Source organism: Rhinopithecus bieti, unplaced genomic scaffold (assembly GCF_001698545.2).
Source record: "Rhinopithecus bieti isolate Rb0 unplaced genomic scaffold, ASM169854v2 scaffold_13029, whole genome shotgun sequence".
NCBI classification, from domain to species: domain Eukaryota; kingdom Metazoa; phylum Chordata; class Mammalia; order Primates; family Cercopithecidae; genus Rhinopithecus; species Rhinopithecus bieti.
The window spans coordinates 3,100,340-3,127,480 of record NW_016807982.1 but is presented as its reverse complement, the minus strand read 5'-3'; the positions used below and the strand labels follow the sequence as shown (position 1 = coordinate 3,127,480).

Below are 27,141 nucleotides of genomic sequence, written 5' to 3'. Positions count from 1 at the left end.
CCTCCTTCCCTCTTCCTTCCTTCCTCCCTTCCTTCCTTCCTTCCTTCCTTCCTTCCTTCCTTCCTTCCTTCCTTTTTCATGAAGTTTCCCTCTGTCACCCAGGCTGGAGTGCAGTGATGCAATCACAGCTCACTGCAACATCTGCCTCCCGGGTTCAAGCAATTCTCCTGCCTCAGCCTCCCAAATAGCTGGATTACAGGCCTGCACCACCATGCCTGGCTAATTTTTGTATTTTTAGTAGAGATGGAGTTTCACCATGTTGGCCAGGCTGGTCTCAAACTCCCAACCTCAGGTGATCCGCATGCCTTGGCCTCGCAAAGTGCTGGGATTACAGGTGTGTGCCAACGTACCTGGCCTCTCTGCCTTTCTCCTCATGTATGTGAGGAGTAAAATGAGGATAATACTTTATAGAGTTGTTGTGAGGATTTAATGAGATATAAAGAACTTGGAACAGTGCCTAGCACATCATAAAACTTCAGTCAGTGTTAGCTTCTAGTAGTACTTTCTGCTTTTCCAATAGGAATGGGTAAGAATAGGTAACCTTGCCACATTGGTATTTCTTAGCCTTAATTTTCAGTCTTCTAATGTGTATTCCTCTTTCCTTAAACCCATCCCTGATCACACTTCTCTCTCTGCCCTGATAGCTTGACTGTAGTAGACTCTGATGGAGCTACCAACTCTACTACTGCAAACCTGACAGTGAACAAAGCTGTGGATTACCCCCCTGTGGCCAACGCAGGCCCCAACCAAGTGATCACCCTGCCCCAAAACTCCATCACCCTCTTTGGGAACCAGAGCACTGATGATCATGGCATTACCAGCTATGAGTGGTCACTCAGCCCAAGCAGCAAAGGGAAAGTGGTGGAGATGCAGGTAGGAGGGAATGGTTCCTATTTTTTTTCTTGCTCAAGAGAAGTAGAGCTGCTGGACTGCATTTTTAGAAACCTCCAAACTGAGAAAGCTTTAGGGGCCTTTGATTAATGTGATGGCAAAAATCTTTATCTTGGCTGGGTGTGGTGGCTCATGCCTATAATCCCAGTACTGTGGGAAGCTGAGGCAGGCGGATCATGAGGTCAGGAGTTCAAGACCAGCCTGGCCAACACTGTGAAACCCTGTCTCTACTAAAGATATAAAAAGTTAGCTGGGCGTGGTGGCGTGCGCCTGTAATCCCAGCTACTTGGGAGGCTGAGGCAGGAGAATCCCTTGAACCTAGGAGGCGGAGGTTGCAGTGAGCCGAGATCACACCATTGCACTCCAGCCTGGGTGACAGAGCAAGACTCCATCTCAAAAAAAAAAAACAAACGATTTTTATCTTAAATGTTTAGTATTAGAGGAAAACGCTGAGAAATGTTAGTTGTTCTGGATGACTCCAGAGAGTCAAACTATTTACAAGCTACAAGGGTGCAAATCTTAGTGAGCTCTGTAACAAGTTAGAGTAGATTGACTAGATGGTGAGTATTTTCCTCTATAGATGCTTAAGAAGAGAGACTAGATCTGTCACCAGGCAGGTAACATGAAGAAAGAAAACTGGATGGTGGCTGTGCTGAACTGGAGAGCTTAAGCCCTGACTAAAGGAGTCATCTGCTCTTCAGGTCCAGCTGGTTGTTGCCACATGGAGGGATGGTCCCAACATTGCTTGATAGCCCAGCTTTTCAAGAGAAGAAAGAAATTGAGACCTTCATGTGAAAATTTCCAATGTGAAAGACACTACAGGCCAAACAAAATGTTTGCAAGCTGGATCCAGCCCATGGGCTACTAGTTTTTGCCCACTGCTCCACAGGAAGTTCCTGCATTGGAAGTTTCCCCAAAATTATTTATAATGTCCCGATACTCAAGATTCTATATTTCTAGATTGAAGACCTCACTTAAAGCCTCCGTTTTGCCTGGCTTTTGTCTAAATGTTGTGTTAGGTTGTTGCAGAACCTGTACAGATCTGAAGGAGACAGTATGGTGTTCTATAGCATCTTGAGCTGCTGCTGTGTTTCACTGAGACAGTTTTGTCAGGAGCACTGTGCAGCCTCAGTAGGAAGAGGATCTTTTTATTTATTTATTTATTTATTTATTTATTTATTTATTTATTTTTGAGACGGAGTCTCGCTCTGTCGCCCGGGCTGGAGTGCAGTGGCCGGATCTCAGCTCACTGCAAGCTCCGCCTCCTGGGTTTACCGCCATTCTCCTGCCTCAGCCTCCGAGTAGCTGGGACTACAGGCGCCCGCCACCTCACCCGGCTAGTTTTTTGTATTTTTTAGTAGAGACGGGGTTTCACAGTGTTAGCCAGGATGGTCTCAATCTCCTGACCTCGTGATCCGCCCATCTCGGCCTCCCAAAGTGCTGGGATTACAGGCTTGAGCCACCGCGCCCGGCCGAGGATCTTTTTACACAGTGTTTTAAAATCTGGGTCATTTATTGTATGTTCACAGTATTCTTTCTGGTTTGAGTCGCAGAGACTGGCCTTGGTAATCTCTGCACATTTCCCGATACTCACCTCTCTCATGAGAGTTCTGGTTTTATTTGAAACTGCTGCTGTGTCAGAGAGGGTTGTTTCCTTGAAGAGGGAAACCCTTAGCAAGGTGCCTCATGATATCTGACTCCACATTCACTCATGTGCTGAACTGGGACGTAATAGCCCAGTACCATCTTAGGTCTTAGGTTTAGAAAACCGAATCGTTTTTACCAGAGTAGGAATTTTGTGTGATGTTGTGTTTCTGGGAGTCTACTTTTCCACTTCTGTATTTGTATTTGTAGGGTGTTAGAACACCAACCTTACAACTCTCTGCAATGCAAGAAGGAGACTACACTTACCAACTTACAGTGACTGACACAATAGGACAGCAGGCCACTGCTCAAGTGACTGTTATTGTGCAGCCTGGTAAGCTCCAGCCTTGTGGTTCAGGCTCTTCTGTTGGTGGGTCCATTTAACCTTGGGAGAAAAGAGGGTTGGGTTCTGAGGTGCATGAGGGTAGAAGCAGAAGGCACCGATCCATGGAGCCTCTGGTGACTTCTAGTTTCTCTTCCCCTTGTGCTTTCTTCATAGCTAGAGATGAAGGATAGTTCCTAGCCTCAGCTTGTGCCCTTTCCTTGGCTAGTTGTTGGTACCTTCAAGGAGATCTAGGAGATAGAGTTTATGCCATCCCGAATCCTATGGTTGGTACAAAAGTAATTGCGGTTTTTGCCATTCCCTTCAATGGCAATTACTTTTGCACCAAAACCCAATACCACATCCTCTGAGGGCCTGCTTAAAACTCACTTCCTCAGGACAGTCCTGTCTTGTCACTCAAATCCTTTCATTTGAACTCCCTTAGCATTAGAGTTCAAATTTAGTATGGCATTATAACTTCATTATGTTCTACTATGTTTCTGTCAGAATTGCTTGATATGTTTCAGTCTTATATACTTTATTGTGTCCCTACGGTAACCACATCTCCCACAGTATCTGACAGTTCTGTGGCCTGAGAGGCAGAGTCCATGGCTTCCAGAACATATGTCCCAATTGGTTCCTCTTCTTTCCCACCTGGACTGGCTGCTTTTGACCTCTAACTCTTTGTCTTCCAGAAAACAACAAGCCTCCTCAGGCAGATGCAGGCCCAGATAAAGAGCTGACCCTTCCTGTGGATAGCACAACCCTGGATGGCAGCAAGAGCTCAGATGATCAGAAAATTATCTCTTATCTCTGGGAAAAAACACAGTGAGTATTGACACAAAATCCTTATTTTTGCAAAGCCTCCAGACCTTGGAAGAGCAAGGTTTTATTTGCTATTACGAGTTGATTTGCTCTTATTGGCTTATCCAGAGGGGTGACTGAGGAAGAAATGTTTGCAATTCCAAACTTCAACTCCAAGAAAATGATATTATAAAATAATTTTTGTAAGAAAAAAAGAATGCTTGCCATCAGCTAGTCTCCAGGTAGTACTGTGTGATCCTGGTGCTTTTGCAGGTACAATCCATCTGCTAAAATGCAGAGTTTAATTACACTTGAGAGGCAGGATGGAAGGGGTAATGGAGCAGAAAAATAGTGTTGCTCAGAATTAACTGGGTAAGGCTGGCACCGGGGATGGGGCAGAACAGCTATTAAGAGAAATTGAAAATACATCTATAAAATGAAAGCATTACTCTGTTATTGTTTTCTTGAAGACACCATTTACTAATTAAATTAACCAGAGGCCAAAGGCAGTAATCAAAATAATTCTAATTACATTAAAATTACCTAACTGAACCATTCTTAGTTCCTATAGTTTCTTTCAGCTCCTTTAAACCATAACTAATGCAACTGAAATTATATGCAGGATCCCACAAGTAGCAAAATATTCTAAGAGTTAAAAGTATTCTCTGTTTCCAAAGGTAGCAACCATAGGACAGCCTGGGTTTTTTGGTTTTGTGTCTATTTGTTTGTTTGTTTGATTGTTTGTTTATTTGTTTGTTTGACAGAGGTATTGGAGATGGGTGGAAAGAGCTTTAATTTGACTGTACAAATGACTTGCTTTTTATATTGCTGAGTTGGAATCTAGAAATTATTTCCCTCAGCTCTTGTTTTTATCTTTTGTAGAACATAATCTTACCCAGACCAGAGTGTTTTTAATTATAATTGTTTATTGAACATATGGCTGATAGACCTTTTAGCTGAGTTTTATTAGTGTTTACAGCAGAGATAATGCTTAGCATAGCTTCTTGAAGGACACTGTGCTTCAGAGGGAGCTACCAGGATCAGAGGCTGTAACTTTACAAGGCAAAACAAAGTAAATCGTGGATGTCTACAGATTTCTCTGGCTGTCCTGTAGTTTTCAAGAAAGCTCTGGGGCATTTTGATCCTTCAGCAGAGGGCTCTCTGGCTGTGTGCAGCCTCAATGTTGGCACAGAGCTCCCTTGGCTGCTGCAGGCAACTCTCTGAGGCGACAAGGGGGAAGAAGGGATATGCGGTGTCCTGGGTGCTTGATGGCCCCTGTCCAGGAGCTGGAGGGAACTTTGCTTATAGAGTTGTTATGAACAAGATGGTTTTTTCCTGAGTGTTCCTCTGCAGTCTTGCCCCATTTCCTTTCCTTGACTTTTCATCAGGAGGGATTTGGGCAGTGATTAAGAAATGCATTTTGCTTCCTTGCTGGCAAGAGCCAAACCAACTACTGGGCCAGAAATGCTTTTTAAAAACATCACTCTTAAATCATTCTTTTGATCAGAGACTTACTCAGAGAACTTTCTTCCTTTTACAAACTAAAACGGTAAAGAGTTCAAGTGTTCTAGAAGTTCATATAAAGGATAAGGCTAGAGGTGTTTGAAAGCTATTGGAATTTTCTGACCAGCAGGCAGCCTGTATTTTGAGGCCAAATGACCCTTTGTCCAATTGAAATATTTTTAAACATGTCTTGTCAAGGTCTGGATAACAATAGTTGGTGTCTTTGCTGAGGGAGTCATTGTCTCCTCTTGCTAAGTTAGGGACAGGACAGCAGCAGACAAGTACGACTCCACCCTCTGGTTTCTCTTTTTGCAGGGGACCTGATGGGGTGCAGCTCGAGAATGCTAACAGCAGTGTTGCCACTGTCACTGGGCTGCAAGTGGGGACATATGTGTTCACCTTGACTGTCAAAGATGAGAGGAACCTGCAAAGCCAGAGCTCTGTGAATGTCATTGTCAAAGAAGGTACCTCTCCGCCTCCAGTTTGTGTAGCAGCCTCTTTGGGTCAGATAGCTGAAGAATTTGTCCTGTCATGTTTGGGTGCAGAAATTGATTAGAGACAGCAAGAGGTGGGGAAGAGGGTTGGAGTGACGGCACCTGTTGTTTTCTTTTCTAAAACAGCCTTTAATTGGACTGTAAGGTGAATTTTAACTTCCCTCCCTCCTCCTGCTTATATCTTCCCTTCCCTCCCCTCCCCTTATTTTCTTTTCAGTCCTCCCTCCTTCCCTCCTTACTTTCTTTCTCAGTTGAATAGGGAAAGAATTAAGGGTTCTATTCTTTGCATTTTTATTTTACCCCTGCATTGCTGAGACCTGGGCCGTGACTCCTGTTAGCTACAGTGACACCTACTGTCAGGCCTGAGAATGACGGCTGCACTGCAGCTCACTATGCTTGCCCTGAGCCTTTGAACTGAGGCCTGCCAGAGGCCTTGCTCTAGTTTACAGGCACGGTGGCCAGTGAGGGCTGTGGGAGAGGGCCCTAAGTTGATAGCAGGAAAAACCATCAGATATGCAGACCTCCAGACACAAGATATCAAGTTGAGTAAATACTGCATAGACATCTGAATATACAAAGCTTCACGTGGGGCTCCACATAAGAGAGGTAGCTCTTGGTTTTCTCTTGTGAAGTTCCAAGGAAGGGGTCCAAAAAGATATTCTGAGAATAACATTTTAAGATATTTTGAAGGAGAATTTGCAAGATCAACTAGGTGAAACCTATACTCCAAGGTTTTAAGCCAGTTTGGGCCGTTATTTCTGATCATGACATACCTCCAAAGCAGAGAAATGGATTCCATTTGGAAAGGCTGCTGGGAGAATATGGGAGGAAAGCACATTCGTCCCCTCTGTTGTACAGTGTTAGGAGAACATTTCTCTAGGTAGGACTGGAACCTCAGGACTGAAGCGCTGGTAGCTTTCATCTACACTGTTGGTTGGTGGCAGGGACAGGCACTTAAAAAGGTTCTCCAGTTAAGACACTCTTGATGTTTTAATGTCCCCATAAGCATCATGAAGAAACATTTCTTCTTTTCCAGAATGTCACATTATTTCAATGATTTCTCTTTGATTAGAAATAAACAAACCACCTATAGCCAAGATAACTGGAAATGTGGTGATTACCTTACCCACGAGCACAGCAGAGCTGGATGGCTCTAAGTCTTCAGATGACAAGGGAATAGTCAGCTACCTCTGGACTCGAGATGAGGGGAGCCCAGCAGCAGGGGTAAGTGCGCTAGGAGCTGGAGAGCTACACAGGAGTGGGGAGGAGGAGCCATGCATTCTAGTATATGCTTTGATCAAGTGCCCCCTTATATCAAACCCAGATTGTTCTCTGAAATCCAGGGAGGTTAAGTGACTTGCTTAGGGTCATTCTGTAAGCTAGTATAGCACAGAAAGGGTTTCCCTCTCCTGATCCTAGCAGTTGTAGGCCGCAATGCTGTTCCAGATCAGGAACTGCCCAAGGTTGATACAGTTCAGCCCTGAAGGGCCTAGTTATGGGGAAAGCAGCAACTGACTCCGGGAAAGGAATGGCATTTTGTTCTGTAACATAGCCATGTTGTTCAACCCTACAGGAGGTGTTAAATCATTCTGACCATCACCCTATCCTTTTTCTTTCAAACCTGGTCGAGGGGACCTACACGTTTCACCTGAAAGTGACCGATGCAAAGGGTGAGAGTGACACAGACCGGACCACTGTGGAGGTGAAACCTGGTAAGTTCATTTAGTGATGAGGCTGAGTAGAATTACTGAATTAGGCAATCAAGGCCTCTATCCTGAGACCCCCTTCCCCCATCATGGACAGAGCCAGATGGCATGTCCGGCTTTTAAAATAATCTAGAAACCCCAAGCTGAAGAATCCATAGAGACCGTCTGTTCCAACAGTACCTCCCACCCATGCAGAAATACAGACCTCCCCCTGTTCATCTCAGATGGAGAAACAAACTCAGAGAGGGCAGGACTTGCTCAGTGTCACACAGCAGTTGTGTCAGAGCCAGGCCTTTGTGCTCCTAGTCCAGCACTTTCTCCTCTCCTCGTGACTGATGAGAGAGGGCTCAGGGTGCTTGGGAATCTGAGCATGGGAATAGCTTGAGTCATGATGTCTCATCAGCATCCAGATGCAGAAAACAAGTTATTTTTATAAGTTGAGCCTCAGGCCTTATGTGACAATCCAGGGAAGGTAAAGTAATAGTGCTCTTTACATTTTTTAGCTTTGCAGAAATAAAAATGTTCTTCTTAAATAGAACCTTGTTTTTGTTTTGCTTTGAGGTTAATTTGGTGATAGGGAGGCACTGAGTGTGGAGGTGGGATAGAGCTTTATAAATTCCTGAGCTTCTGATGAAATGATGTTAACTTTAAACCTCCTCTTTATTATCTAGGCCAACCTCATATATGGATGTTTTAGACAGGAAGGGATCTTGGGAGGTCTTCCAGTCCTTGTCCTGCCTTTAGGAAGGACAGTAGCTGAGACACTGAAATCTCTTCTGTGTTTAAAGTCAGATCACAGATAGTCTACTAATTATGCAAATTATACATCAGAACAGACAAGTGGTGCATTCAAGTATGTAAATAAGGCATTCCAAATAATCAGTTTGAAATTCCAAATGTAGAACATCTTTAGGACATATTCAAAAGTAAAACATGATAGCCTCACCGTTTTAGAGTTATACAAAGATAGTGCAGCTGTGATGTGGCTCTAAGGAAATCCTTGTGTCTTGGCTGACTGGATTTTCTTTTGTTAACTGTATTTAAACCTTGAGGGACAGATGCATTCCCATTATTGAGGAGATTGTTGAGATGGACACTTTTCCTCCCATTGTTGTGCAAAAAATACAGCGAGGCACTGAAAATCAGATGTGAGTCAGGAGAGATTGCTTGATACCCCCACTTGGCCTGGATTGCTCAGCACCGCCAGTTGCACAGAGGCTTTTAAAACAAATGTTTAAGTGTTTCTCTCTTCCCCACTTCCATCATTACTCTCTACCCCTCACTGCATCACTGCTTCAGTCTTGTCCCCAGCACATGTGTGGGAATTCTCAGGATGGTATAGAGACCAGGAGTGCTTTAGAAGCTTTCTAAGCCAGCCCCAGATTGCCCGATCAGGAATTCACTATTGTCCCTTTCCATTTGAAGGACATCTGAATGCTCTCACTCCTTGCTCTCCTGTGCCAAAGCAAATGCACAGTGGCAGATCTGTGTTTACTCTCCTACTTCTAAAGACATGACTGATCCACATGCTTTCCAGATCCCAGGAAAAACAACCTGGTGGAGATCATCTTGGATATCAACGTCAGTCAGCTAACTGAGAGGCTGAAGGGGATGTTCATCCGCCAGATTGGGGTCCTCCTGGGGGTGCTGGATTCCGACATCATTGTGCAAAAGATTCAGCCGTACACGGAGCAGAGGTAGCTGGGCAATGAATGGGGGGAGCAAAGCAAAGACCAGGGGCCCCCAGACTTCTTGAATGAGCTGAGAAATAGTGTGGCTAGATAGAGAAGGGTGGGCTTTCTGACCAGAAACACTCATGATGCCTTTTCTTCAATAGACTTCTGTCTTCTAGTGCAGATGACATGTGCGGTACTAGATACTTCAGCAGGGCTCCAGGGTGTAGGAGGTCCACTATTTTGACAACCAGAGTCTAGTAGAGGAGATTAGTAAATATGGAACATTAGTACAGGGTGAGTTTGATACAAGTGGCACTGTGGAACACTGTGGCAAGGACAATGAATTATTCTAGGAGAGTTGGGGCAGGGGTAATCCAAAGATTTTTCTAGAAGGAGGAAAGCTTCAACCTGGGCAACATAACAAGACCCCACTTCTACAGAAGATTTAAAAATTAGCCAGGTGGAGTGTGGTGAGCCTGTAGTCCAAGCTATTTGGGAAGCTGAGGCAGAAGAATTACTTGAGCCCAGGAGTTTGAGGCTGCAGTGAGCTCTGGTCACATCACTGTATACCAGTCTGGTAGACAGGGTGAGACTGTCTCAAGAAAAAAAAAAAAAGGGAAAAGGAAACCAGTATTGATCAGGTGTGGGAGGATGGGGAGGAGATTCAGAACAGGGGAACAGCGTTGAGCAATGGCCCTATGGTATGAAAGTGTACAGTTTCTTCCAGAAGAAGTCACTTGGTTCAAGCTTAGTGGCCCCAGGATGTGGTAGAAGACAAGACTGGCAGTGGAGACTGAGAACAGTTATATGCAAGCTGAGGATTTTAGTTTTAATAGTTTGGGTAGGCAGATCCAAGTTGGTTTGTTTTATGTGTGTGAAGTTTTTGTTTTGTTTTTAAAAGCAAGGAAATTCCATAATTTGATTTTTTTTTTTAAAGAAAGATCAGTAGTGTGGAAGCTAGACTAAAACAGGGAGAGACCAAAGGCTGGGAGACCAATCAGGAAGCTTCTGGACTAGTCCAGTAAAAAGGTAATAAAACCTGAATTAAGGTAGTGGAAGAAGAGGAGAAGAAATTAAAAGAAATTCAGTGGTAATTCAACAGGACTTGGCCCTTTAGGAATAAAGGTGAGTGAGATATCAAATGTGAGGCTTTTGGTTTGGATGTCTGGATAGATGGTTCAGGTCAGATTGGGAAGCAGGTGGAACCAGTTTGGATGATTGAATTTGGGGTGTCTTATGGGCTGCATCAGGAGATGTTCCATCAGCTAGCCACAAGTAAAGGCTGGAACTTGTGGAAGGAAGAGCCCGAGATAGGAGTTACTGCATACAGGCAGGAGCCAAAGCCACGAGAAGGGGTGAGTCTCACTAGGAGAGATCTAAGATGGATGAGGACACAACTCTGAAGGGCATCATTATTTAAGGAGGAGGCGGAGAAAGAAGAGGTAGCAAAAGAAACTAAGAAACCGCAATTAGGTGGGAGGAAAACCGAATGAAAGTGGTCTGCTGGAAGTTAAGGGGTGATCTGGCAGAAGGGGTGCTTCGAAAGGATTCAGATGCTACAGGGATGGAGGTGTGGTGAGAACACAAAATAGGCCTATGGGTTTGTGATTAGTAGATCAGCACTATAGTGAGAGCATTTTACATGGATGTTGGGGGCAAAGGACAGATTTCATGGTTTGAGGATACAGAGATGGTCAGTATAACACCTTTTTGAGGAAGTGGGTGCTGAAAATAATATGGGAGGTAGGATTGAAAGAATATCTTAAAAAAATTTTTTTTCATTGTGGTCCTTGTGGAACATGAACATCTTTTTAAAATAGGAAATTTGTGAGCATTTGTGTAGACTGAGAGGAAAAGGAGATAGTGGAGATAGGGGATGGGTAATAAATGGAGGCAGATCTGGGGGACCAGCCGAGTTGGAAACATGAGGTGAGAGCAGTGGTTCCCAACTTCAGCCACACAGTAGAATCTTGTGGAGGCTGTCTGAACATAACCCTGCCCAAGCCTTAGCCCCAGAGATGATAGTTCAGATGATGTTGTGGAGTGGGGCCTGGGTACCTAGAATGCAAAAGCTCCCCAGGTGAGTTTAATCTACAGTCAGGGCTCACTAGGTCAGAGATAGCACGATTAGGGATGAGTATACTCAGCAGCCTGGGAGTAGGAACAGGGCATATGGCTGCTTGATTGATCCAAGTTGGCGGGAATTGGCTGGCAAGCAGTGGAAAGATGTTAGCAAGAGTGCTGGTAAGAGCACTGTTGACAGGGTTGCTCAGATTCACCAGCACTGCATATAGGGCATGAACAAGAGAGAAGCTTCTGGGTTTCCCTGAGCTTCTGGCTTGGACTGGACTGACTGAGTTAAGGAATTCAGGAAGAACATGTGATTGGAAGAAAATAGTATTTTACAGTGGGAAAGAATATGGCCCTCGTCTGAGCCCTGCCCCACTGGTGTTAGCTCTGTGACAGTGGGAAAGGTACTTCACCTCTCTGAACCTGTTTTACTATCTGTGAAAATACTAGTACCTATTTATAGGATTGTTACGAGGATTAAATAAGTTAATGTTTGTATAGTCCCTAACACATAGTGTTCAATTAATGGTTAGGAGTTGATTTTGAGACTTGTTGGATTTGAGGCATCTGTTGAAGCTCTGGGGTAGATATTCACACAAGTATTTGCAGATATAGACTGGTCACTCAGGAGAGATGTGGCGAAAAGAGATAAAGATCTGAGGGTTATTGATATATAGACCGAAATTGAAACTGAAAGCATGAATTAGTTAACTGGGAGAAGATAATGGGCAATGAACCACACATCCTTTATGGCAAAGGTTTTTTTGTTTGTTGTTTGTTTCCGGAATTGATAATGCCCCATTGTTAATCCCACTGTGCAGCAAGCTTTTAGAAAGTCTGTGGCAGTACTTCTCAGACTTTTATGTCATGCATGCCTAGAAAATGATACCATTTATAGGGCATCTTGGGATAAACAGAGAAGGCTGCTTGTACTGGAAGCAGCTGGTCCAGGGCGTCAAGGATGCCCAGGTCCCACCCAGCCACACTGCATGCTGAGGGGATCAATATCTTGGTCACACCTGTAAACCAGTGTGACCCACTGATTTAGAAGGTTCTAATTGTAAAACTCACATGGAACTCAAGAGGCAGGCTACTAAAAATTAAGGCTAAAGCATAGAACAGCCTTGGTACTACTCAGATGTGAGTTCACATGTGGCCTATCTTAGAAATTGACAGTCAGCAAACAGATTCTGGGCATGGAGTAGTATAATTTCATAGATGTCATCATAATTGTTTTGGCTATGTTGTGACCTATGGATAAGCTTTGATGCTGTTCAACAATTAACATTAACAAAGCATTGTGGTTTGTCTTTCAAGTCAACCAGTCACAAACCCAGCAGTCTTAGCTGGAAAAAGGCAGACAGCAGGGGTGTAGCTATACCAAATCCCCATTTGTCTCATCCTCCAGTTAGATGGAGGATATGGGTCTTCTTGCTGGAGGAATGGATTCTTTTGTTAGCTGGGGCAGCTTAGGGCATTTTAAAAAGAACAGACTTTGTAGTCAGACATAACAGGATTGGGATCTGGCTCTGCCATAATCAACTGTGTGACCTTGGGCAAGTTACTTAACCCCTCTTACAGAGCCCCAGTGTTGTTCTCTGTAAAATGGAGATGACCCTGATAACACCTTTCTCACTGACTTGTAGTGACAGAATGCATGTAATACTTAGCACAGTGTCTGTCGCAAACAGAAGGTACTTAGTGAATGGTAGCTGTTGCTGCAGGTGTGGATCGCTTCAGCTCATTAGTACTGTTGCATGTCTCTGCAGCACCAAAATGGTATTTTTTGTTCAAAACGAGCCTCCCCACCAGATCTTCAAAGGCCATGAGGTGGCAGCGATGCTCAAGAGTGAGCTGCGGAAGCAAAAGGCAGACTTTTTGATATTCAGAGCCCTGGAAATCAACACTGTCAGTGAGTAATTCTGGGAAGTTGGGAGCAAGAGCCTACCCAGTGCCTGCAGCTCACCTGTTGGTCCTTTCTGTCCTTGGCCTTCATCTCCTTTTCTCTGGGAAGATGGAGATAATCGTTTTCTTACACTACCATTATCATGAAAGAGTCCTGATTCATCATTGGGGATTCGTAACTTGGGGCCCATGGACCCCTGAGATCGCGTTCAGAAGGCTGTGAGCTTGAGTGGGGAAAAATTACATCTTTGTTTTCACTAACCTCTGACTGAAACCCACTGTTTCCTTTAATGATAAATGTAGGCAAAATAAACTACAGTAGTATCAATAGAACCTGTGGCTTTGAGGCAACAGAAATCACAAATAATTTCCTATCACGTTACGTGATGTCATTTTTACTTATCACTACTTTGAAATTATGATAGTTTTTAAACCCACTTCTAGCTCTTGTTATTTAATGCTTATTTATTTGTTTATTTTGAGACAGAGTCTTGCTCTGTCACCCAGGCTGCAGTGCAGTGGTGCAATCTCAGCTCACTGCAACCTCCGCCTCCTAGGTTCAAGTGATTTCCTGCCTCAGCCTCCCAAATAGCTGGGATTATAGGCATGTACCACCATGCCCAGCTAATTTTTATAGAGACGGGGTTTCACCATATTGCCCAGGTTGGTCTCGAACTCCTGACTTCAAGTGATCTGCCCGCCTAAGCCTCCCAAAGTGCTGGGATTATAGGCATGAGCTACCATGCCCCACCTGTCTTCTTAAATATTTCAAAAACATGTTTAATATAATTATTGCTTTCCTTTGAATACTATATGTATTTTATTTTTGCAATTCTGAGAAGGGGATGTGTGGGACATAAAAGATTAAGAATTGCTGATATTGACAAACAAGTGAAAACAGACTGAAGTGTCTTTGTAGTGGCCCTCCTGACTGCTCTAGTTTTGTCCAGTAGAGATGAGAAAGGCAGGCACTATGCCCAAGGTGGGTCTCGAGGACATTTTACCACACAGCATTAATCTGGGGTGCTTTGGTGCTCTCATGGGCTCTAGGTGCTGCTTGTCACCCCTGGCTGACTCTTGTTGACTTTCTTCCCTTTGCTGCCACTCTCAGCATGTCAGCTGAACTGTTCTGACCATGGCCACTGTGACTCATTCACCAAACGCTGTATCTGTGACCCTTTTTGGATGGAGAATTTCATCAAGGTGCAGCTGAGGGATGGAGACAGCAACTGTGGTGAGTTTTCTATGTGGCACAGTGCCAGCCTGTTTGGCACTGAATGTGGTTCTTTGCTGAGTGGGTGGGTGTTGGTGTTTCTGAAGCAGATGAGCAGGCAAGGATAAGAACTTTGTGTATTTTCTGTTTGCAGAGGACTTTTACTTCCTTCCTCCACACTTGCTCAAGGTTAGAGGAAAGCCCTGAAGCAGTCGTGTAAGAAGAACCAGGCTTAACTCAGATCAAATGCCAGTTACAGCCTAAATCCCACTAGCTGAAAAGCCCTGTCTTTTGGAGCGCCTCCATGCGGTAGCCTAATGGAAGCCCTCGCTTCCCTCTTATGCCTTTTCAGCCTGCACCACTGCTGCAGGGTCTCGGGCTTGCGTGGAGCAGGGACTGGAAAGCAGGGACATTTCAAAAGGTTTAAAGCTTCCGCTGCCCTTAACGCCAAGGTTTCACCTTCCTGGGGGACCCTGGGGCATTCTTGTCTCCAGAGTGAAGCCACACCTGCCCAAGCTGGGGGCAGCCCAGACCTCCCTCCCAGCTTCTCCCTCCACAGCCCTCACCATTTTGATTTTCTTGGCAGAGTGGAGCGTGTTATATGTTATCATTGCTACCTTTGTCATTGTTGTTGCCTTGGGAATCCTGTCTTGGACTGTGATCTGTTGTTGTAAGAGGTAAGATGGATTTTCCTTTGAAATTCATTCGGGCTTCTTGTCATACATTCGTTCCTCAGAGAGGTATTTGGCACCTTCCACGTGGAAGGACTGGGCTGGGTCCTCAGTCAGCGTTAGAGAGTTCTGACCCACCTAAGGCATGCATGGGCAGCTTTCCTCACCCTGAGACTCTTCTGAGGGCAGAGGCACACTCCTTCAGTGAGTGGCAGCCACTGCAGTGATTTGGAACCTGGGAAACATGGCTGGGCAGGAGCAGGGCAAGGTGGGGAGATGAGTGTGACGGCCAGGGGTACAGACCTGGATTGCATCTGTAAGGTGTATTTTCTTTAATGCACCACAGCGTAGCCTCACCAGCATAGCCCGCACGTTTTAAATTCTGCCTTCCTTTCTAGTTGGGATTCATGAGTGTGCATGTTTCCACACAGGTATGCACTTAGGCTAGCCAGGCTCAAGCGTCCTGTGTTTTTTCATTTGAGTCTTCCTATTGAGTCTTCTAAGATGGAATGGTTACATTTATGTTTTCATTATTAATAATATTATTTCTGTGTATACTGTGTGCCATAATATTTTTATAGGTAATACTGTTTTTAATACACACAACCTTTTCCCATTTTACAGATAATAAAACTTAGGCTCAGGAAAGGTACATCACTGTCTGAGGACCAGTTAATAGTGACAGAGCTGAGAAGCAACTTGCAGTATAACCTCTTCTAAAACTTAGAACTAAAGGAATTTAAAAAAATTCCCACCAGTCTAAGACAACCACCATTACCAATTTTGTTAGTGTAATGCCTCTCTCCTCCCACACCCTTCAAGCAGAGGATTTTGTTTTCTTTATGTTTTTAACCAATCTGTCCTTCATTGCCCCTGTGGGATGGTGAGTCTGTGCCAAGGTGGGCATAGCTCCCTTGCCCTTCTCCAGAATCAATGAGGAACATTTGAGGAACAAATCACAGTTGCCACCTTTCCTGGCTGAGAAGTGAGGAGAGGACACCCCTCCCAGTAGGTGCCCCACCAAGACAGGGCCCCGCATGCACATCTGACTCTCATCCTCATCCTCCCAGAGAACCTCTTTCCTGAGCAGGGGTGGGGGTTGTGTTTTCTAGGCAAAAAGGAAAACCCAAGAGGAAAAGCAAGTACAAGATCCTGGATGCCACGGATCAGGAAAGCCTGGAGCTGAAGCCAACCTCCCGAACAGGTAGAGGCCCTGGGCACCGGAGCTGCTAGGTCTGTGCCCTCTCCTGTGGAAGGCCGCTGTCACTAGCCCCTCCTGAGTGTATCACTAACAGTTCACTGTGCTTGCAAAGCATTTTGTTCCCTTTTGCCTGATGAAGACTGAGGGTCAGATTTGCCCTGAGCTGCACGGGGCAGAATGCCTCCAGGACCTACTTCGCCTGCTACTTCCGCTTGGCGCGGGAGCTGGGCCTCTTGTTTTCCTTCGGCTGGGCATTCTCCTCGTGTTTCCCACCTGGAGTTCTGCTTTCCCAACTGCCCCAGGTAGTCAGGGTCAGGGACCTTGGACTTGTCTCTTACTGCTGACCAGTCTGTCCTTTATGGGCGGAGATGAGACCCAGGCCCGTGTCTGCCAGCTGACCACCTTTCAGCCAGCCTTGTTCTCCTGTCTTCCTATCTTTATTATTTGACAAGTCCACAGCTTCTGTCAGTGTCTTGGGGTAGATAGGAGGGCGTTTTCCCTGCACAAACACTAAGATGACTTTGAGTGATGGCACTGGGAGATTAGGGCAGGTAGTGAGCCTGCCTTCCTTGGCTGGGCTGGGTCACCTGGTGAGGGTTTCGCTCATCACGGATGCCATGGGACAGGTATCATTGGTTTATGAGAGCTAGACTCTCTATAAAGCGATTCCTAAACACTCTGCAAATAGAACTATTTTTATGTAAAGCATTTCTTAAACACCTTTCATGCATAAAGCTTTGGGTTAGGGAGAGGCTGTGGGGGTATAGACAGTCATCAGACACAGGCTGTGCCCTCAGTCTAGTGAGGGAGAAGAGACACACAGCAGCAGAAGAGAACAGGCTCACAGCAGTCTGGATGCTGTACCAAGCAGCTCGATCCACCAACACTGTCAAGGTGGAGATTGGAGGTGGTGGGGCTTGAAATGAGCCCAGGAAACTAGAGCAGTGAGGGTAGGCAGAGTATTTCACCCAGGAATATTGAGAATGAGGGCCTGGAGGTGAAATGTGCAAAACCCACCCCTCACGCCGCAGCCAAGGTTTTTTATCATGTTACTCTGATCATGTTTTTCACCCCTTGACATTCTTCAGTGACTTACTATTTCTAGCACAAAAAGCTAGAACTTTTGATCTGGTAGATGTGGCCTTTGTGAACTTACATCACTTTGTTTTTCTAGAATCTTTTTGCTGATCTCCCTCTTTTCTAAATGAGTTCTGCTGGTTCATCCAGTAATCTCTTTCTTTTTTTAAAATGTGGAGACAAGGTCTTGCTCTGTCACCCAGGCTGGAGTGCAGTGGTATAGTCGTAGCTCACGGCAACCTCCAACTCCTGGGCTCAGGTGGTCCTCCTGCTTCAGCCTCCCAAAGCAGCTAGGACTACAGGCATGCACTGCCATACCCAGCCCTAGAAAGCTTTCTTATCCCTCCCTTAACCTCCTCAAGTTGTGCTCACCTTTCTCCCACATCCCTAGGTCAGCATTTCTCTTGCTGCCTCATGATGAGTTATATTTGCCTGTCTCCCCACCCATCAGTGAAATCCCTGAGGGCAGGGGCTGTGTCTCATTCATCTGTTGATATGGAGCGGGACCACTGTGTGCCAGGCCTTGTGCCAGACACTGCTTATATTGTGGTGAATCAAACGGACAGACTCCATTCTTGTGTAGCTTATGTCAGACAGACATTAAGCAAACTCACAAATATATAAAATATGCTCATAAAAGTCCTTTATGAAGAAAAACACCTAAGCTGAGACCTGGATAAGTGGGAGCTAGCCAGATAAAGCTGCAGGAAGTAGCATTCCAGGCAAAGGAATAAAACTGGTGCAGACCCAGCTGCTGGAAGGAGCAGAGAGCATTTGAGGAGGTAGAAGAAGGTGACATGCTGGACAGGTTCACCCTCCCACGGAGTAAGGGGTGAGTGACCCAAGGCTCAATGGATGAGCAGGGGCCCTGCTGAGGGCTCCTCTTGAGCACAATGGGGAGCCAGATAGCTTTTTAAGGGGGTGAATGGTGGGATTTGGTTTACATTTATTATTATTTGAGAGAGAGTCTCACTCTTATCACCCAGGCAGGAGTGCAGTGGTGTGATCAAGGCCCACTGCATTCTTGGCCTCCAGGGCTCAGGTGATCCTTCCACCTCAGCTTCCCAAGTAGCTGGGACTACAGGGTGCGCCACTATCCCCAGCTTTTTTTTGTATTTTTGGTAGAGACAGGATTTCGTCATGTTGCCTAGGCTGTTCTTGAACTCCTGGGCTTATGTAATTTGCCTGCCTTGGCCTCCCAGAGTGCTGGGATTACAGGTGTGAGCCATGGCACCCGTCTTGATTTCTATTTTAAAAGACAACGGTGAGCTGGGCGTGGTGGTGGGCGCCTATAATCCCAGCCACTGGGGAGGCTGAGGCAGGAGAATTGCTAGAACCTAGGGGTGTGGAGGTTTCAGTGAGCCGAGATCACTCCAACCTGGGCAATAAAGTGAGACTCTGTCTTAAAAAAAAAAAAAGAAAAAGAAAACGGTGGCTGACAGATGCAGGGGTTGGAGAGGGAAAGGCTGGCTGAAAGGAAGTTAGAATGTCCTAGGGGTTGAGAGGCAGATAGATTCTAGATACATTTTTGAGGAAGACTTGATGAGGTTAGCGGTCTGTTGGCCGAGGGGTGTGGGAGAAGGGAGAAAGGAAGGATGGCTCGTAGCTTCTGCACTGAGCCTCTGTGGGTCGGGTGGTGGTGGTATCCCTGAGATGGGAGAGACTGGAGAAGAAATGTTGGAGGAGATCAAGTGTTTGGTTCAAGATGGTTATGAGTGGAGTTGAGGAAATGAGAATGAAAGATTGACAAATCCCAAATTGTGAAAGTTTCACTGTCAGCCTGCAGAGTTAAACATTTATCCTGGTGATGCTGGGAAGCAAAGTTTTGAATGTGCTGGTTTAGGAAAATCAGTCTGGTGACGGCATATAATAATTGAAGGGGAGTGGCTACAAGTGGGGAGACCAGCAAGGAGATTTTTGGTCCAAGGAGGAGCTGACAGTGGTTCACACAGCATGATGTCAGTGGATTATAGCTAGCCCTGGCAATGTCAGGGCTGACTTCCAACCTGAGAGATGGAGAATGATAGTGCTGTTGATAGAATCAGAACCTCTGATGCAGTGACTGGGTAAGAGAAGATGAATTAAATGGAACTCAGCAGAAGAGTCAGACCTGGAACTGTAGAAATAGGAATCTCCCACCTGCTGGTGAGGATCAGCACCACAAAGGGTCACATCCCTTATGGGACAAAAGAAGAGGCCTAGGGTTGAGGAGTCCAAGAAGGACCGTCGAGGAGGGAGGAGAGGATTCATTAGGGGACAGCCATCGGTGTTTGCTGCTGCAGAGGCCAAAGAATCAGAATCGATGATAGCACCAGAGGAGCTCCTGGCCCATCAGAGAACTGCAGTAGAGTGGGTGACAGTGGAAGTGAAAGCGCGGGCGATTTAGGAAGTGAAGTGAGGAGATGAAGGCCCTGAATATTTAAAAATCCTTTTAGAGGCTGAGCAGTGAAAGCTAGAGAAGCAGGATGGCAGGCAGAGGGCAAGGGCCTCCTCTTCCTCGGAGAGGGGCTCATGGGCAGATCTGGGGGTGGTGATGTCGAAGGCAGGTAGAGGGGTGGTGCGTTGGAGAGCTGCTTCCTGACTGTGGGTGGTGATATCGAAGGCAGGTAGAGGCGTGGCACGTTGGAGAGGTGCTTCCTGACTGAGGAGGAAGGAGGGAGAAGGGGAGAGAGGAGAGAAAAGGAGCCATGGAGTTCATATGCCTCTTCTGAGGCAGGAGGGGAGAAACAAGGGGTAATGGCCCGGAGAAGGGCTGTGCTGCAGAGACGAGATTCGATGGGAGCCTGAGCTCAGCACAACGGACATCTTAGGGAGAGGGGAGAGCCACAGGGTGTTCCAGTGGCATCTAGGTGACCAGAACCAACAATGTGCGACCAGGTGAGGGCAGCAGGGCTGGTCTCTTGTGGGCAGTGTCTACCGAAGGGAGCTGGGAGAGCCCGCTCAGGTTCGGTGTGGGTCTGAGCAGGCCAGGAGCACTGGTTCTTGTTCTGAGCTCAGTGGGTTAGCAGGTCCAGCCTAGAGTCGAGTCACTAGGACGACGAGGAGAATGGGATTCAAGACCATATGGTGTCAGGTATGGAACTGAAGAAGTTTAACTGGAAGAAGGGTAAATTGAGTGGGCCTGTGGCGGGGAAAGAGGATGTGTGTGTGCGGGAGCCTGGACGGACAGTTTGCCGGGAGAGAGTTTAGGCTGAGGATGAGCAGTAACTGAGGAAGGAGAGCAGTCCCACCTGGGTAAGTGTAGGGCTGCCCTCTCAGGAGGCCCCCTTTACATTCAGCAGCTATGGCTTTGTTTTGTTTTGTTTTTGTTTTTTGTTAGTCTATTAATTTTTTTTCTAAAACTTTCTATTGAAGTATATTAGGTTGAACCTAGGCTCCTGTCCTCACTGCTATAGCCAGAGGGGCTTTGGGAAGGAGGCAGCTGTGAACGGGTGGGTATTTCAAGGGGCGAGGCAGGGCCTTTGGAGGACCTGGGCCCTTCCCTGGGCCCTTTCCACTGTCCCTACCACACTGGAGATGCCCTGTCAGTGTTCTTCTGTGGCCCTGCTGCTCTGCTGCCCGAAAACTCGGTAGGAGAGGTGGCTGTGCAGTCAAGACCCAGAACTGTAACCCTGACACCGACGTGGGGGAGGAAGCTCCCTGCCCGAGCCCCAGAGCATGTGGCACAGGCACCGCTGCACATGGGCAAGGTCCTCAGGCGCATGTGGTCCTGAAAGACAGGCACATCAGGGTCTGGATGCGCTCAGCCTGGAGAGCTCGAGGCACTCCCAGCCTTAAGTCAGGTGTGGCCAGGAAGGGCTGAATGGCTGGGAATCCTCTCAGGACACTTTCAGTATGTGAGGGAGATCTGGATCCTTCTCACCGGAGTAGGGAGAATGGTTATTGGATGATGAGATTGTGGTGCTGCCTGGGTCAAACACACCTCACCTGACTGGTTACATTTTTTAGAAAGGGGGGAGGTTAGCTCCTGGGCGTGGGCATTCCCAGGACCCAGAACACTGCTGAGGGGGTGCCACCTGTTGGCAGCTCCCACTTCTAGTCCTGCTGTCTCAGCCTGCTGTTTACTTTCTCTGGAGTTTTTGCACCAGCCAGAGGGCAGTCATCTTGCTGTTGGAGCTCTTCTTATCCGACCACATTTCATGTCTGTGGCGTCTCTACATCTGTAGGGGTAAGTAGTGAAGGGACTACCATGGCTTGCAGAATCGCAGGTGTCTTCTTCGACCCCAGGTGCTTCCTACAGTTCTTGCTTCTTGTGTTCTGGTGAGTTGGCTGCTTAGGACTGCTTCTGAGAGTCCCCAGCAGGAGACCTCTCCAAGCATGCACCTGCTCTGCCACCCTAGCATCAGTGAAGCCAGAGCAAACAGGAGCCCACAGAGCAAATGTCTCCATGGACTGCAACTGCACTCCTGCTGTGCCAGGACTCAGCCGCCCTGCTGAGCTAGGATGCAGCTAAAAGCTCATTCTCCAGAGCCTGACTTCTTTGTGCTTTCTTGCCTACCATGTCACTCCATCCATAGAGGGAGATGATAAAATATTCCAAATTTGAAAGGTAAAGAAAAGAGAGTATCACTAGGTGTCCTGAACCAAAGCTCATGGATACTGGAGATGAAGAACCAGCAGGGGACCCCAGGTGTGCTCTCATCCATACTCTGTGACACCCCTTAGTGGACTGTTCCAGCCAGTTGGGCCTGGGAGAAGGACTAGGGAAGCTTCCTTCCATCTGCACCTCCCAGCCTGGAGAGGAGCCTGTGACTTGCCCTGTTCCTTGGCTCCTCAGGCTGGGGTAAGGTGTGGGGGTGGCTCCAGCCTGGAGGCCAGTCTTCTGACGCTGGGTTCCTTGTTTTCCATGTAGGCATCAAACAGAAAGGCCTGGTGCTAAGTAGCAGCCTGATGCACTCCGAGTCAGAGCTGGACAGCGACGACGCCATCTTCACGTGGCCAGACCGAGAGAAGGGCAAACTCCTGCATGGTCAGAATGGCTCTGTACCCAACGGACAGACCCCTCTGAAGGCCAGGAGCCCACGGGAGGAGATCCTGTAGCCAACCTGGTCTGTCTCCTCAGGGCAGGGCCCAGCACACAGCCTGACCAGTCCTCCTACCTCCTGAGTCTGTGGGCAGCTGCTGTCCCAGCCTCTGCTGGTCATTTCGCCCTGACAGCCCCAACCAGAACCCCTGGAACTTGAATCCAGAGACGTCCTCCAGGAACCCCTGAACGAAGCTGTGAATGAAGAGGTTTCCTCTTTAAACCTGTCTGGTGGGCCCCCAGATATCCTCACCTCAGGGCCTTTTTTTTGCGAACTCCTCCCCTCCGCCGCGGGCAGACCCAGCCAGCTCCTGGCCTCTGCAGCAACCTGGTGGGCAGGGTCACTGTGCCCGGAGTGCTGCAGGGCGGGGCCTGCTGTGCTGCCTGCACACCTGAGTGCAAAAGCAAGCACTGTGGGCATGGTGTTTCCTTTTCTGGGGTAGAGTATGCCCTTTCGCTGGGCAAAGAGGAAGTGGCACCCCTCCCCTCACCACAGATGCTGAGATAGTAGCATAGAAATGATATCTGGCCCCCCTTAACACTGGAGCCCCACTCCCTTCTCCCATCTGGCCCAAGATTAGGGGAGGAATGACTGTGTCAGGGATGGCGGGTGGCCTCTCTTGCTGCCAGGGCCCTTGTCAGAGCAGCCAGGCTGGACAGACAGCCTCCCCCTCCATCTGACCGGCACCTGCTACTTTGGGGCTCAGGCCACCACTCCCTGTCCCCAGAGGAGACAGCCCCAGATGGACTGGAATGTTGTGGCATGACAGCGCATGTGTGCGACGGCCCCACCGTGCTCCCCTCTCTGTCCCACCATCTGTGTGTTTTCTGTGTCCCTTGCATGTGTGCGTGTTAGAGTGAGCGCGTATGCATCAACTCATTGGGCTCTTGGCTGCTCAAAAGGCAACTTTGACTTGGAAAGACTTTCAGCTCCTTGGAACCAAGACTTCCTGAGTCCCTCTGGCCCTCGCCCTGTTCCACCATGGTTATCTGGGTATTGGGGAATGGAAACTTTGGGGGAGCAACTTTTTAAAGAAACACTTACAATTTCTACTACTGCACTACTGTCCGTTGTGGGATGATTAAACATGGTATTTAATTGTGCACTCTGTCTGCCGGCTGTGCTGCTTCACGCTACATCTCGGACCTATGCACAGCTCCCACCCCCTGGGCAGCCCTGTGAGGTCATGGCTCTGGCAAGGAAGTTTTGGGCCTGGCATCAGCACATGCGAGCAGTGGTGCTGGGCCCTGCCTGCCGCTGGCGGTGCGAGCGCCACCCCGGTATCCCTGCTGGCTTTAAGGGAGGAGGATTGATGTCCCTTCTTCCCTTATCTTTTGTTAACACAAAAATGATCATGTCCACCTGTGAGCAAGCGGGGGGGACACAGAATGTCCCAAAGTCCGGGCTGTGGGTTTAGAAATGTTGACCACTCATCTTCCCTTTGGGGTTCCCAAATAGTAGAGGTTGGCCACATGCCTCCCAGTGGGTTGACTGTACCTAGTTCAGAGAGCGCTTTGCTGGGCATGTGGCTTGGGAGGGCTGGTGCACAGCCTAGCACTCCAAGGCAGGGAGGAGGGAAGGACCACTGAGCTCATGCTCCCTCCAAGGCCCTGGGCACAAAACCCTGCTGCAGGAGGGCAGCAGTGGCTGTTTTTACAGATCGAGAGCCGAGGCATAGTGAGATGAAGTAACAATCTACACAGATGCTGACAGAGGAGAACTCAGGGCCGGCAGAGCCTGCTCGCTCTGCAGCAGTGTCTCCAACCTCAGCACGAGAGGCTTCTTCAAACAGGTTGCTGGGTTTCTAATTCAGTAGGTCTGGGGAAGGGGGAGGACATAAGAATTTGCCTTTCTAACAGGTTCCCAGGAGATGATGATGTGCTGGTCCTGGGCCTCCCTTTAGAACATTTGGCCTAGAAGCGCATAGTCAATGCCACATGAATAGGAGCCAGCACATGTCCCATCCTGAGTGAGGGTGAAAGAAGTAAGTTCAGAAAAGGGAGGGCTTGAATCTGCCAAGGTGTGTCTTCCAAGCTAAGGGCACAGGGTTTGCTCAGCTTACGGGTGGAGGTGGGGGGCAGTGTTGCAGCCCAAACACAGCCACAGCAGACAGGCTCTGTGGAGCGGAGGGCACTCCAGAGAGTGGCCAGATGAAAAACAGTTGGCCTGCACACAGTGGAAGCCATTGGCAGCTTGGGCAACAGAACAATGGCGCTGGGTACAGACCAGACTGCACAGAACAGCTGGGTGGGAGGCGATAAGGCCTTGGTGAGGTTGGTGCATTAGGAATAGCTTCAAAGGATTCGGGAAGGAATCACAGGACCCAACCACTTACTGGCTTTGTAGTAAAAAAGGGAGGCTTCCCTTTTCCTCTGGGCTTCTTTTCTCCATCTTGTTTATCTCAGCTACAACCCACTGAAGGATATGTATATATATATATATTATAATTCTTTTTTTTTTTTTAGCTGGAGTTCTTTGCTCTTAAATGGGTGGAGCTGAATCCTGGAAACACTAAGCAATCATTATTTTGTTCTTTTCTTTTTTTCGTTTTTGAGACAAAGAATCTTGTTCTGTTGCCCGGGCTGGAGTGCAGTGGCATGATCTCGGCTCACTGCAAGCCCCGCCTCCTGGATTCAAGCAGTTCTCCTACCTCAGCCTCCCAAGTAGCTGGGATTACAAGCATGCACCAACGCGCCCGGCTAATTTTTGCATTTTTAGTAGAGATGGGGTTTCACCGTGTTGGCCAGGCTGGTCTTGAACTCCTGACCTCAGGTGATCCACCTGCCTCGGCCTTCCAAAGTGCTGGGATTACAGGCCAATCATGATTTTTCTTGGCATTTATTAGTTGGTTAAAGCATTAAAAGAGAGTGCCGTCCTGTTGGAGCAGTTGAAGCTTTTCCCCAGGTAATGCCCTGTCTTCAAGTGGATCCTAGGAGCCTAGAATCCTTTCCCTCTGAAACCTGGGGCTCTATATGGGGTTGTCGACGACTTCTGTGCTTTCAGACACTGTGCAGAACTCAGCCTTTTGTCCCCAACCCGCTTGCAAGTTCATGAGGCTAGACGCCTAACTTCTGTTTTGTCACACTCTTACCTCTAACACAGCACAGATATTACAACATCTGAAGTGAGCTACATGATCTGGGAGTAGTCAGTGCCTCAGAAGTTTTTCATTCTGATTCTGTTACGTAGAAACAAAACACACGAGTTTCAATAGCCTCAGATGAAAACAGTTCCTGTCTTGCTACCCATAATCTGTATGTCCCATCAGTGATTAAGGGACAGCAGTAGAGAAACCACAGAAACCATAAACATGGCTGTTTTCAGGAGCGACCAGTGCACACCATTTTATCCCTACCTTATCTCAAGAAATTCCAAGCTCTCTCTCTCTTAAAAGCACTCTCTTTAAACGTGGTACTCTTTGGAAATACTAAATACTATACTTTTATTTGGGAAAGCAGTATAAACTTCAGCCTTTCAAAACCACCAATGTCAACTTACCCATCATCCTATCCCTAGTCTCCACCCCAGGAACTGGGATGCCCTTTAAAGTGTGCCCATGATGAACACAGAGTCTGGCAAACCTACACAAGCATGTGGGGGGCTCCAGGAGCACAGGAGGGGCGCACTCTGACCGGCCCAGGGATGTGACAGAGGTGGTTTCTCAAAGGAAAACGCCAGTTAAGGCAGGGAGGGAGATGGCAGATCTGGTCGCTGCTAGCTTCTCCCACACGAATCCTCCAGTGGAAGCTGGCCTAGGAAATTCCCAGGGAGTACTACTTGGGGAGAGAATAAAGAGATGGAATGAAAATACTGAACTGTAACATACAAGATGGGGATGGGGTGATGACTGTAACCTAGTCTTTCCACAGGACGATGGTAGAAATACTCATTTTAGAAAGTCTGGCATTCATCTTACAAATATTGAGAAAGCCACTGAAAATTCAGAACTAGAATGTAGAACATCTAAACCAGACATGGAAAGAAAACAATTGAAGGATTTCAATCAACCAGTCAGCAGGAAGGGAGGGAAAAAATCAGCATTAAAAATGTGACCACTTCATAGGCATTAGTTTTCAGATTGGATGTTAACGACAAAACCACTCCCACCAAACAGAACTTAACAGATTGGGTTTAATTGTAAACCTCTATTTACAGGACGGACACCTAAAACATCACGTGGAAAGACTGAAAATAAAAAGGCAACAAAAGAAGAGACACTGGGACTTTGGCTCTATTAAGACAATGAACTACGTTAAGCTCCAGGTTCCCTTCCCCAAAGATCAACCCTAGAAAAACACCAATTGAGGCACCACTACCACAAACCAAACCAAACTGGAAACTCCCCACAAATCCTGTAAGAACCCCCAAAGATGCAGGTTATCATAAAGTGGGAGGGAGGTAGGGCATCAGGAAGATGTCTGCTCTTGCTGGACATGGGACCACCAGTCAAGTCACTGATGTCAGTGGGACACTATCAGGGCAGCCCAAAGCTCTGCTGAGGAGAAAGAGGGGTGGGCTGGGCAGCTGCTCTTAGCGTTGAAATTCCAAGCCCTTGTTCCCTCCAAAGCCTCAGAGCTGGCAGAGGATGACTAGGAATTGGGCCTCCTCGCTTCCTATAGGTCTGAAGGTAAATCTTTAAACACTGCTGGTGGAGTGGTCAGCAGCAACTTGAGGTGCCTGGAGGTCATGAACGTCCCTTAAACTCACTGGGAGGGACAGGGTAGAGCCTGGATTGGCCTTTCACCAACAAATACTACAGCGAAGCTGGTGCTGTGAAGGAACATGAGCTCACAGGCTAAAATAACCAGATGCCACCTGAGGAGCCCAAGTCCCTGCCCCCAAAGACAGCAAGCTGAACTAGAATTCAAAATAAACAGGGAAATGTTGGCAATCTGAAACAGAAACAAGGACCAGGTAGAATTTTTTTTTTTTTTTTTTTT

General features: G+C 47.3%; 1 protein-coding gene across 16 annotated transcripts in view; it reads left to right on the top strand.

Moving 5' to 3' along the window:
* KIAA0319L (KIAA0319 like) overlaps positions 1-23,306 on the top strand; it is a 132,386-nt gene extending 109,080 nt beyond the window's left edge. For 11 of the 16 annotated variants that reach the window (XM_017884462.1, XM_017884460.1, XM_017884461.1 and 8 more), the window contains 12 exons: positions 645-873; positions 2,746-2,869; positions 3,553-3,685; positions 5,480-5,628; positions 6,731-6,882; positions 7,232-7,370; positions 8,902-9,061; positions 12,880-13,022; positions 14,127-14,249; positions 14,815-14,905; positions 16,012-16,103; positions 22,030-23,306. In XM_017884462.1, the coding sequence (XP_017739951.1) occupies positions 645-873; positions 2,746-2,869; positions 3,553-3,685; positions 5,480-5,628; positions 6,731-6,882; positions 7,232-7,370; positions 8,902-9,061; positions 12,880-13,022; positions 14,127-14,249; positions 14,815-14,905; positions 16,012-16,103; positions 22,030-22,217 (1,723 nt within the window). In that variant the 3' untranslated portion in view covers positions 22,218-23,306. Of the gene's footprint in view, positions 1-644; positions 874-2,745; positions 2,870-3,552; positions 3,686-5,479; positions 5,629-6,730; positions 6,883-7,231; positions 7,371-8,901; positions 9,062-9,977; positions 12,846-12,879; positions 13,023-14,126; positions 14,250-14,382; positions 14,418-14,814; positions 14,907-16,011; positions 16,104-21,203 lie in introns of those variants that run through there. The other 5 variants (XR_001887739.1, XM_017884464.1, XM_017884463.1 and 2 more) reach the window with 5 other exon arrangements.
* Positions 23,307-27,141: the final 3,835 nt, after the last annotated feature.